Here is a 12,345-nt window from a genome sequence, read left to right as displayed (position 1 = left end):
ACTTAAATTTACAATATTCATGTATTTCTTAACTTATAAAACAAATACATGGTTGTGAAAATTCAAATGGTAGAGGTTTGTAGTATTAACAAAAATTAAAAACCCTTCCATCCCTCCCCAGTAGTAAGAGTTTGTTATATATATCCCTCCAGTTTTTTTCAGTTCATATATACATATACATTATCATTTATTTTTATACAAGTGAAACCTTCATTATTTATATGCCATAGACAAATATATACACATATAGTTATACATATCATTTCTTTAACAACTACATTGTATCTCACTATATAACATTTATTTAAACATTCCCTCCCCCACACACACACTGATGAACATTTAGGACAGTTCTCCTGTTCCCAACACTATGTGAACATACTTATGTATGTAGTAGGTTCTTAGTGGGATAGCATCCAAAGAGTAGAATCGTTGAATTAAAGCATATCCTGCCCGGTTGCCCTTCTTATATCTGCACCAATTTGTATTCCTTCCATAAATTTGTTTTTTTTTTATTAATGCTCTTACTAGTTAATCCCTTACTTGGTTCACTGTCCTCAATAATAAAGTCTTGTTTGAGATGATCTTAGGTAGAAAAACCTGTATCTATCATTTTGAACTTGAGTTTTTTGTCTTACTAATAAAACTAACCCATGATGTTTTCCTCTTTAGTTTGGCTAATCAGGATCTCAGCTAAGTTTATGTTTAATTGTATTCTTATCTTATTCTATATTTTCTGGTAGAATCATTGCATACTCCTAGAGCTACATCAGTTATTGACTTCTGTCTTTGTTTTAATGAATTTAATTTCATTGAAAGCTATCTTAAGTTCCTTTGGAATAATCAAGTGTTTAAGTAAATATCACAATGAAGAACCATATTCGATAGGATCAGATTTCAGTCTTCAGAGCACTTCATGTAATTACAACTGTACTTAGTGACTAGAACCAGATGTTTTTACAGAGAGATAACAGATTCAAATAGTAGTTTGGTGATCGAACTTGGGCTATAGAACCTAGTTACTTCTTTCCTCCCACCTTGAGTTCATTGATACAGAGCCAAGAAAAAAGCTTTGTGTGTCAAATACAGTGGAATTGGCTTAGTAACTCTGTATGAGAAGTTGCGACTTGATTCTGTCAAGCTTCTGATTCTTTCAGGTTATCCTGCAATATAAATCTCAGAATAGTTCTTACATACTCCTTTCTTTTCTTTTGTCTAAGATACATAAAATTCAGGGGATTTGCTAAAGTGGGTGGATCATATATACCATTATCTTAATTTCTACAGGTCTTGTTAAGCCAGATCATAGCCATTTACTGTTATTTCTGGATTAGACAGTAGATAATCAGTTTTCCATATACAGGTGACTCTGGATATTAGATAACAAGAGCTGGCTGATAACTGATCCCAAATGAATTCCCTTGGAACAAACGAAAAGTAACATGCTTAAGTCAGACATACTGATTTACTGACTTAAAATCGATAATGCAATTTTGTATGTAATACTGTGGTTTTTAGTCCTCTTCCTCTGGAACACTTGAACTTTAACAGGGAGAGTGTCTAGAGAAGGACCCAGTCACCTATCTTGATGCTAGTATCTAAAGGATTTGCTTCTTTTCAAGTAAGATAATAATCTTCTATTTACTTTTTCCATGCACTGTAGCATAAAGGTAAATTCAAGTATTTTAATGAAGAGAAATATCTATGAGTGTGAGCCAAAGTTGACTGCTTTATAACATATGAATGACAAGTGTGGTTAATTACTGGATAATCAACAAAGGATCCTTGGATATGTAGAAATAGCAGTAAATTTTTTTTTTCTAAATGATCATTTTGAGCTGTAATATTAAACTCATGAGAGCCTTGGTAATAAATGAGTTCCATAGAACATTTCAGTTGTGATCTTATTATAGTTTAGGCATTGCTAGCTGAGTTAGAAAACAGAATGCACTACTGAGCTGCTTTATTAATTATGCATTACAACAACCATTTATTCGTTGCCTATTACACGACTATTTCTGTGCTTAAATTAAGTACATGAGAGTAGAGAAGAAAAATCACATTTCCTACCCTCAAGAAATGTATGTACTAGTGGGGCAGCAAATACTGAGCAGTTAAAATCTTACATAGGTAATGCTAGAACTCTGAACCAAATAACTTGAGAAGGAATTTATTGTTTTCTCATTTATCTGTTTTTAAAATTTGTTTATCTAGTTTTAAAAAATTACAATGTGGTTCATAGAGTGCATTTCTATCACAAAAATTGAGTATGGGCTTCCTGAGCAGAAGGTTACTTTAATATACCAAATCCTTCTTGGTGATATCATTTGCTGTAATAATTTCCCCTAGATTATGTCTTAGAAATTATTTTACCTTGAATGTAGTATGTTGTAAAAGTCTTATAAGGTATTAACTAAACTTATAACAATAAAATCCATTGGGTTTTAGTTGCCATTACCCAGGGAGGAGCAATACAACTGGCTAACAATGGTACCGATGGGGTACAGGGCCTGCAAACATTAACCATGACAAATGCAGCCGCCACTCAGCCGGGTACTACCATTCTTCAATATGCACAGACCACTGATGGACAGCAGATTTTAGTGCCCAGCAACCAAGTTGTTGTTCAAGGTAAGAGAATTGAGAATTCATAGGTGTGGTAAATCCTTTGCAAGGTTGAAGTTTTATAAACTCAGAAAATGTAAGTATCATACTACAAAGCAGTATTAAAATGTAGTTAATTATTCTTCATTATAGATAGTATTTTCCATGAACTCTTCCATTATTCCAATTGGACCAAAATGTCATGGCATAAAAACAACTATTTTTAGTTTTAAAAATATATAATCTATCTTTAACACCTTTAGCATTTAGACATAGAAGAAATAGAGTAGGTTAGAAGGAAAGACTATGAAATCAAGAGTTAGGAAAGCTAGATTCTAGATCTAACTGTGTAGATTTGGTATCTGATCTTGAGTAAGACTCACCTCTCTGGGCCTCATTTTTTTTTCATGTGTCAAATGAGAGTTTGACTAAATCACTGATAAGAATCTTTGAAGGTTCGAAATTCTGTTTCTCTGCTTATAGCCAAAGAAATTTACATCCTCATTTCTAAACTGGTGATTTTTAAAATTTCAAATGAAAGCATTATGTTCTGAGAAATCATATACCAGTATGCAAGTCTGCTGGTCTGTGGAAAAGAACTAATAGTTAAATCTCTTGATGAATTATAGAAATAGCTTTTTGGTCTTTTTTTCAATTTAATTTTTTTGTTTTCTTCTTGTTTGTATCAGGAATATTTTTGGATGGGAGTTGGCCATTTTTCTTTGAATCCATTTGCATAGTTTAAGAATATGATTTATGGCAGATTGAAAGTGTGCATATTGAGGAAATAATCTGTTTCCAAAAATATTTTCACTAATATAATAATATTTTGCCTTTGTCAGGTAATGACTTTTATGCCCCTTATACCATCAATGATAATTTTTAAATAATCCTAAAACACCAACTGGAGAGATTCATAATTTATTTAAAGGGCCCTAATGTATTTACAGAATATATTCTGTTACTAAACAAATAATATTTGAAGAAGATAATATTTTGCTTATTAATGGGAGTAAAACACCTTTTCACTTTACATGCAGGTACTCAAAAATTGTAAAGCAGGATGTCAGTGAATTTGAATTCTGAACGTCAGTTTGAAGATGGTAACATGTTTAGTATATAAATCTTTTCAACTCAAACTACACATTTTAGTTAGTATTAATAACAAAATATGGATAATTTTATAAATTCTTCCAATTCTCTTGGATAATATTAGGTTCTTTATTCCTAGGAGGGCATATTAAGCTGTTTTTAGAAGCAGTTTGACAAATAGTGATTGTGTTTCTTTTCACAAATGATGGATCATTAGTTTGAAAAATAAAACTTGTTTATTTACTATTATCATTTACATTAAAACAATGTTAACAAGTAATATAATTGGCATCAGATGGTACACTTTTTCATACTTTCAGTTTTGTTTCACTTAGAAATTTGTAATAGTTGACCATAATGCTTTATTTTCTCTTCCATTTTGCTATTTTACGAAAAATCATGGTCGTTTTTATGTCGTGGCAAGAGTCTACTTGAAATTTTTTATTATGAATTTACCAATATCAAAGGAAGACATTGAGGACTATACTCTATCTAGGAAGATCATCCAAGCTGTGCCCTACTTACCTTTTAGACTTAAGGTTGGTAAGCATGTTAACAACAGAATAGAACTGCATTCCAATGATAGATAAATGTATGATCCAGGAGACATAGGTTAAGGTCTCTTTCACCTAAGTATCTATACTAATAGATACATTAAATTGGGAATTACTTCTCAGTAGAGACCCAAAGACCTGATTCTTTTTAGTCAGAGTCATCTGTTCTTTTTTCCCCCTTTTAATCCAAAATGTATATTTAGATTGGTGATTGACACACGTAGTTATACCAAGTCATAGTGCTTTAGTGTCTTAAATCATGTTCACTGTTTCTTTTCAGCTGCCTCTGGAGATGTGCAAACATACCAGATTCGCACAGCCCCCACTAGCACCATTGCCCCTGGAGTTGTTATGGCATCTTCCCCAGCACTTCCTACACAGCCTGCTGAAGAAGCAGCACGAAAGAGAGAGGTCCGGCTAATGAAGAACAGGTACATACACTGCACTTACTTAGATTGTTGTAGGTCATGTACATCTTTATTCTGCCAAACGTGTCTTTTACATCTGCTGAGGGGAATTTTTACATTGAATTGTTTCTGGTGGAATTTTGATGGCTCTTGCTAAAACTTCACATAATAAGCTGTACTTATGAGATGGCTATTGGGATTATATGTCAGTCTTTGATTGTAAGTAGTTTTGTTTTCATGCAGTTTCCCCATGAGAGATACAATGCATACCTTTGATATATTGTCATTATGCTCTAACCACTTAGCTAGGTTATTGAAAAATTGTTCCTTTTCATGAGTAGTATTGTTCAAGAAGATCAAGGGCTTCGTGTATGTATATTAAAATGTTTTATTTATATTAAACTTATTTGTAATAAAGTAATATATGGTTAGTCCATTTTTAATGAATATTATTTTTACTCAAAATAATAATTTAACACCTAAAGATTCTTCCAAAACAGACTACTTCTAAGAATACCTTTTTATTGACAAATCTTAAAGTAGTCATCAACAATGAAAATGATACATATCAAAAATATATGAAATGTGAGGAAAGTAATTCTCATAAATTCATAGGTATAAATGGTTTTGTCATCAAAAAACAGGATGGAATATTCTCATTTACTTATTTCCTTAGTTTTTATTAGCTTATAATTTAAATATTTAGCTTAGGATTTTAATGTGAAAATTACTTAAGACAAACTGAAGAAAATGAAAATAAAGGTATATAAAGATATAACAAGTTTGAAGTTGGTAAAAATATTCCTCTGCTATTCACCCCAAGACTTTTCAAACACTGTGATAAAACTGACAGAAATATCCATACTGAACTTAAAAAACATGGATATTCAAGTCTAGGATTTACCCCTTCTGCAGTAACTTTGGAAGAACATACTAACTTTCTAAATCTGTTTTCTCCTTTGTGAAGGATCCATACCACCCAAAGGGTTGCTCTATTGGTCAAATAAGATAATTCCTCTGTAAGCACTTTGTAACTGTAATGCTATGTTGAAATGTTTGTTTTTTTGCAGTTTCATGTTTCTGCTCAGATCAACCTTTTGTTCCTAAAATATTCTTTGCTGTTATAGAGTGTTAACAAATCACATCTAAGCTATGAAAAGTGGCAGAGCTTTTTCTGGGACATTAGGAATAGAGTTGGAAACAAGCCCAGTGACTTTTACTTGTACTCCATTAATCTGTGGTTTTCTTTTAAGTATTTAAGTTATAATAGTAAGCAGAAGCATAAATGCTACATTCATATTTAAATGTATTTTAAATATAAATAAAGGTATGCCTTTAAGTCTTTTCAGTTTTAAAATGTAAGGAAGCATTTAATCCTTTTTAAAATTAGAAGCAAGTTTGATTAAGAATTCTCAAGTAAAGGCTAGGTTGTAAAATTTAGGAAAATAGCACTTACTAAAGAAACTAAAGTTCTAAGCAGACATAGCACAGTAATAAGAAAATAAATCCACAATAGAAGGACTTTAGATTATGTCTGTGTAGTTTGGTTCTGTGGAACAGAAACACTTCCCCTTATACAGAAAAGACTGAGGGGTGGTGTAATAGTAGTGGGTTGAGGAAGCAGTACTGATACAACTTTAGTCTCCTCTGTTGTATAGATGCCAGCCCAGAGAGCTGCCCATTTATGAAAACTTGTTCATTTGACTGGCAGACCAAATTCCCTTTTTTCTCTATTCATCTGAGTTATGTTATCCCTCTACACACACAGCCCAAGTGACAGAGAGGGCACACATAGGTACAGTTCCTAAGAATGTTTGCTTGCGTCTTTTCAGGAAAGCTACCTGACTTACCATGGACTCTTTAAATACTTTGCTTGCATTTATTTTAGTTTTCACTGTAAGGAAACTTCCCATTGGCCCTGCTACAGTTCCCTTTTCCCTTTATTCCCAGATTACTGCTGATTCTACTTTTTCAGCTTCCATTCATTAGAATCTGGCTTCTGTGACCAACAGACCACTCATATCTATAGAAAGGTACAGATTTCCTCCCACTTGGCAGAGTATAGCTGACCCTTGAACAATGTGGGGCTTCAGGGCACTAACACCCTACACAGTCAAAAATCCATGTATAATTTTTGACTCCCCCAAAACTCAACTACTGATAAGCTACTGTTGACCGGAAGCCTTACTGGTAACATTAATACATGTTTTGTATGTTTTCTGTATTATAAACTATATTCTTACCATAAAATAAGCTAAAGAAAAAAAAATGTGTTTTCAAATTGTCACAAAGCTCCAAAAATATTTTCCAGTATATTTGTTGAAAAAAAATCTGTGTAAGTGGACCTGCTTAGTTCAAACCCATGTTATTCAAGGGTCAACTGTATTCTCCTTTCAGTTCATTTTACCTTTGGGGAATATTTGACAGTTTTGATTATTCATCCCCTTAAATTCTTCTTTGGCTTACTCACCTGGTTTTCTGCCTACTTTTCAATTTTCCCTTGGAACTTTTATCCATGACCATGTATTTCAGGCACCATCTATATACTCTGATACCTCCTAATTTTTTTAGTTCTACCTACAATGTGGTAGAACCTATCTCTACTTTACAGAGGAGTTCGAGTTTGTAGAGAAGTTTAAATAATTTGCACACAGTCACACCTTTTAAATTGGTAAAGCTGAGATTGGAGCCTGGATCTGGTGACAAATCCTGTGTAGATGTTACTTCTCAGACTCCAGTATACAACATAACTGTCTCCTGCTCTGCTTCTCAAACCAGAGCACATGGCAGTGTGCTAGAGATACGTAACACCAAGAGATAAATATGGAATGTTTTATTTGAATGATTATTTTGCTCAAAAATTTGAGAGAAGTAAACATTTTTAAGGTAAAATAAGAGATTTAGAAGAAATTCACAGCAGCAATGGTTGCTCTGGGCTACCCATATTTAACTAAATCCCCATATTTAGTTTCCTCTGCCATTATGGGTACTTCAGTGGAAAAGTTAGAGAAACAGTGCTCCTGAACATATTCACTAGAATGAATGTGTCCCTTATCACCTCAGACACAACGTCTCTTAAACATAAGGATGAGGAAAAAGTTGTGATTTCCATTTACTCAGAAATGAAGTGGTAAACTGTCTAAAAGAGTATAGGTGGTTATTAGATTAATTCATGTTGTTGCAGTAACAAAAAAACCTTCCAAAATCTCAGTGTCTTAGAAGGACAAAAATTTCTTCCTCACATTAACATTCTGGCAACTCCAAGCCAGCTGTTGTGGCTCCACATGCTCCCAGCTGAAGGAAGAGCCCCTCTTTGAGGCATGACATTCTTACAGCAAAAGGCAAAGGGCAATGCTTTTTAAATCATGTCCACTTGTATAGCACTGGCCAAAGCACAGGGAAGGACAAGCTCCCATCAGTGGAGCAGGGGATGTGCACTCCTCCCGCAGGAAGGGAGAACAAAGTTATGAAAGTAATACAACCCACAGCCTTTGTTTTTATAATTTTAGAGTGCAGGAGGATTTACAGATACCCTAAAGGCAGAAGTAAAAAGGAAAAGGGTAGGTACATTTGACCATATAAAAAAGGAAGACCTCTGTTTAGTCAAGAAAAAGGTAAAGTAGCAAAACAAACCACAAACTAGAAACAATAACAAAGTCAGAAGACTAAATTGAGTTAAGGATGTGGGTATGCAGATTCATAGAAAATGAATTAGCAATCGGGAAAAAAAGGTGAAAAATTGCAATCAGTTAAAGTGTATACTATGTAAATAATAAAGTACATTTAACTTTACACATTGTAAACATAAAACCACCCATTGAGATAAAGATGTGTTTTTATTGAGATAGGAAGATGTTCATAGTGGAAAAAAGCAGATTACCAAAGACTATGTATATTACAATCTCATTATTATTTCTTTATTTTTATTAAACAAGTAAAACAAGCTCACTATAAGCACATTGGAAAACATGAGCTAAAAATTTAATCACTGCTAATTGCACCACCCAAAATGTTAACATTCTGGAGTATAATTTTTTTTCCCTAATGTAAATATTCAGAAATAAATAATACATTTTTAATATACAGTTTTTAACTTTATTTTTATATTTATGGAAGCTTTTGAAAATTACAGTAGATTGGGAAGAGTTGTAAAAGTACAGAGTTCCAGATGTTCTTTCTCTGGCTTCCTTTAGTTTTAGCATATAACAGGAACAGGCTACATTTATCAAAACATAGAAGATAGCATACTCTCAAATACTATGTATAATAACTAACGTAGTACTGCATACTGTTGTGCGATTCTGTTAAGTGAACTATACATTTTATTCTGATTTCCTCAGCCCACTTCGATTCCTTTTGTCTTCCAGAATCCAATCCAAGGTACCATGTTGCATTTAGCCATCATGTCTTCTCATCTCTTCCAATCTGTGACAGTTTCTCTTTCCTTGTCTTTCATGCCATTGTCACTTTTGGAGAATGGTTAGGTTTCTTTTAGAATATCCCTTAACTTGGGCTTGTGTGGTGTTTTCTTATGATTAGACTGAGGTAATGGATTTTGGGGAAGAATTACCACACAGGGTGTGCCTGGGCCCTTCCTGTCACATCATATCAGGGAGCACATACCAGGATGACTCTTGGTGGTTGATGTTAAGTTTGATCATTTGTCTAAAGTGGTATCTCCACTGCACATTGCCATTTTCTCTTTCTATACTCTGTTCCTTAGAAGTGAGTCATTAAATCCAGCCCACATTCAAAGGAAGGAGATTAAACTCTATCTCCTGGAAAGGAAAGTATCAAAGCATTTATGGTCGTAGATGAAAATTACCACAGTAATTGATGTACTTTGGGAGAGATTCTTGGAGACTATGCAAATATCATTTCTCTTTAGAGTTTTGCCCACTGATTTTATTATTCACCGGTGAATCTTTCCTTATTATAATTACTACCACCATGACAGTCTAATGAGGATTTTCTATTTCTCCATTCTTTCTACAATTCACTGGAATTCTTCTGTAAGGAAAACTTGACCCTTCTTTCTCATCTGTTTATGTACATCAGTATGGACTTAAGGATACTTAAGTTATTCTTTGGGCTGTAGTTCATTATTATTTATTTGTAATGTTCTGATTATTCCAGCTTTTGCCATTGGGAGCTCTTAAAAGTTGGTTTCTGGGTCCTTTTGGCAACTCCTATTTTCTTTAAGCACATCCTTACTTTCTGACACTACAAGATGGTCCAGGCTCAACCTCTCACCTTTTGTTTTCCCTGTCTTAGCCTTAGAATCAGCCATTTCTTCATTGAGCCCTAGTTCCTTTCATTGGATAATGGTATTTAGAAATCAGTAACTGGGCATGAGGTGTGCTTTCTTTGTTCCTGGGGTTTCACACTTGTAGGCGCTAGCCTAGGTGTGCACACATTTGTATTTCCGTATATTACTAAAATAAATACGAGCTCATATTAACGGTTTTGACTAATCTGTAAGCAGAGGGTTCATTTTAGCCTTACTGCTTTGCTTATTTTTAACTTGTTTTCTTGATAGGAACTTGGCTTCACATTAAGTACTGTTCATTTATGTATTCATTTAATTCTAGTGTGCATATAAAATAGGTTCAGAATTGCTAACTTGTTTCCCTGTGAGAAACAAATATATCAAATAAAACACAATATTTATGTAGAGTTCTTGGTTTTCAGCCTCAAAGTACCAGGGAAAACACTGCCTTCAAAGCTACTTAGGTCTGTTCCTTATTTCTCTACTCTCTTCAGTGAGGTTATGTCATCTGTCGGTAGTATGATTGGATTTGTCACTGTCTTCATTTGATTCTGAAATTGCATGTAGTTCCCTTCTTGTGCTGTATAGATCTATGGGTTTTGACAGATGTATAGTGCCATGTATCTACCCCCACATTGCCATTCAGAACAGTTACACCACCCTAAAAAGAACCCCTTGTGATAACCCTTGGTAGTTGGCCTCTATCCCCTGCCCCAGCTCCTGGAAACCACTGAATTGTTTTGCATCCTCATAGTGTTGTGCTTGCACAATCTCGTATAAATGGAATCACTCAGTATGTAGCCTTTTGGATCTGGCTTCCTTCACTTAGCAGAACACATTTAAGGTTCATTGCTAGTGCTGCGTGAATCATATTTGGTGTATCCCTGGTTTCCACTGTATGTGTGTACTATGAATCTGCTTATCCTTTTACCTTTGAGTTCATCTTAGTTGCTACCAGTTTTGGAGGAGGATGAATTAAGTTTACATACTGGTTGTTACATGAATTTTCAGTTCACTTGAGTAAGTATCAAGAAGTGGGCTGGCTGGGTAGAATGGTATGTGTATATTTAACTTTTTAAGAAAATGCCAAACTGTTTTCCAAGTGGCTGTATCATTTTGCATCCCCACCAACAATATATGAGAGTTCCAAATACTTCGTACCAAGTGATAAAAAGTTTTATGTTTTACATTTAGGTGTTGTGAGCCCTTTTGGGTTAACTTGTAGAAGGTGTGAGGTGTGTCAAGGTGCTTACAATTTCTGTATGTGGACCTCCATTTGTTCTAGCGCCATTTGTTCAAAAGACGATCCTTTCTCTGGGATTGCCATTGCACTTTTGTCAAAAATTGACCATATTCATGTGGGTCTGTTTCTGGGCTGTCTAGCTTGTTTTATTGGTTTTGTGTCTTTTGCCAGTATACCATGCTGTCTTGATTACTGTAGCTTTATAGGAAGTTTTGAATTTGATAGTGTGAGTCCTCCAGTTTTGTCTTTTAACAGAATTGTTTTGGCTATTCTGGTTCCTTTGCTTTTTCATGTACATATGGGGCTTGCTTTGTTGATGTCTATGAGAAAGTGTGCTGGGATTTTGATTAGGATTGTGTTATAGATGAAATTGAGGAGAATTTATAGATTTAAATACTCAGTTGTTCATTGCTGTTATATAGAAATAAAATTGTCTTCTGTATTAATCTCTTCTAACTATTCTAAATTTACTTAGTAGTTCTAGGGTTATTTGGGGTCTTCTACATAGACAGTCATGCTGTCTGCAAGTATGGACAGTTTCATTTGTTCCTTTCTAATCTGTATGCCGTTTTCTCATTTTATTGCAGAGTTTAGGACTTCTGATAGGATATTGAATAGGAGTAAAAAGAAAGGACATCATTGCCCTGTTCCCATCTTAGGGAGAATCTTAGTTTTTATGCTGTTTCTCACAAATCAGCACAAACTTAGTAGTTTAGACAACACAAACTTACTACTTTATAATTCTCTAGGATTGAAGGCCACTACTGGGTCTCACTGGGCTAAAATTGTCTTTTGAACAAATGGTGCTAGAACAAAAGTCAGCAGGACTGTGTTACTTTCTGATGGTTCTATGTCAGACTCTTTTCCTTGTTCTTTCTAGCTTCTGCTGGCTGACCAGCATTTCTTGGCTCGTGGCCCCTTATCTCCATCTTCAAAGTGAGCAGTGTTGCATCTCTCTGTGTCTATCTTCTGTAGTCATATCTTCTGCCTCCCTTTTCCAATTTTAAGGAACACATGTTTACATTGGGCCCACCCAGATAATCCATCATAATTTTCCTTTTTTAAGGTCAGCTGATTTCCATCTGGAACCTTAATTCCCCTTTGCCATGTCAGGTAACATTATCACAGATTAGGATATGGACATCTTTGGGAGACCATAAATATGATGATAGCTGT

General features: G+C 34.3%; 2 protein-coding genes across 8 annotated transcripts in view; one reads left to right on the top strand and one right to left on the bottom strand.

Annotated features, from left to right (window-relative positions):
• The window catches only part of METTL21A (methyltransferase 21A, HSPA lysine), a 289,359-nt gene that overhangs the window by 247,409 nt on the left and 29,605 nt on the right, over positions 1-12,345 (bottom strand). The gene's annotated exons all lie outside the window — the stretch shown is intronic.
• The window catches only part of CREB1 (cAMP responsive element binding protein 1), a 64,774-nt gene that overhangs the window by 39,397 nt on the left and 13,032 nt on the right, over positions 1-12,345 (top strand). For all 5 annotated transcript variants that reach the window (XM_057503643.1, XM_036920298.2, XM_057503642.1 and 2 more), the window contains 2 exons: positions 2,449-2,631; positions 4,531-4,681. In XM_057503643.1, coding sequence (XP_057359626.1) covers positions 2,449-2,631; positions 4,531-4,681 — 334 coding nt within the window. The remainder of the gene's footprint in view (positions 1-2,448; positions 2,632-4,530; positions 4,682-12,345) is intronic.

Source organism: Manis pentadactyla, chromosome 6 (assembly GCF_030020395.1).
Source record: "Manis pentadactyla isolate mManPen7 chromosome 6, mManPen7.hap1, whole genome shotgun sequence".
Classification (NCBI taxonomy): domain Eukaryota; kingdom Metazoa; phylum Chordata; class Mammalia; order Pholidota; family Manidae; genus Manis; species Manis pentadactyla.
Note: the sequence above shows the minus strand (reverse complement) of the source record. Positions and strands in the feature narration are given on the sequence as shown.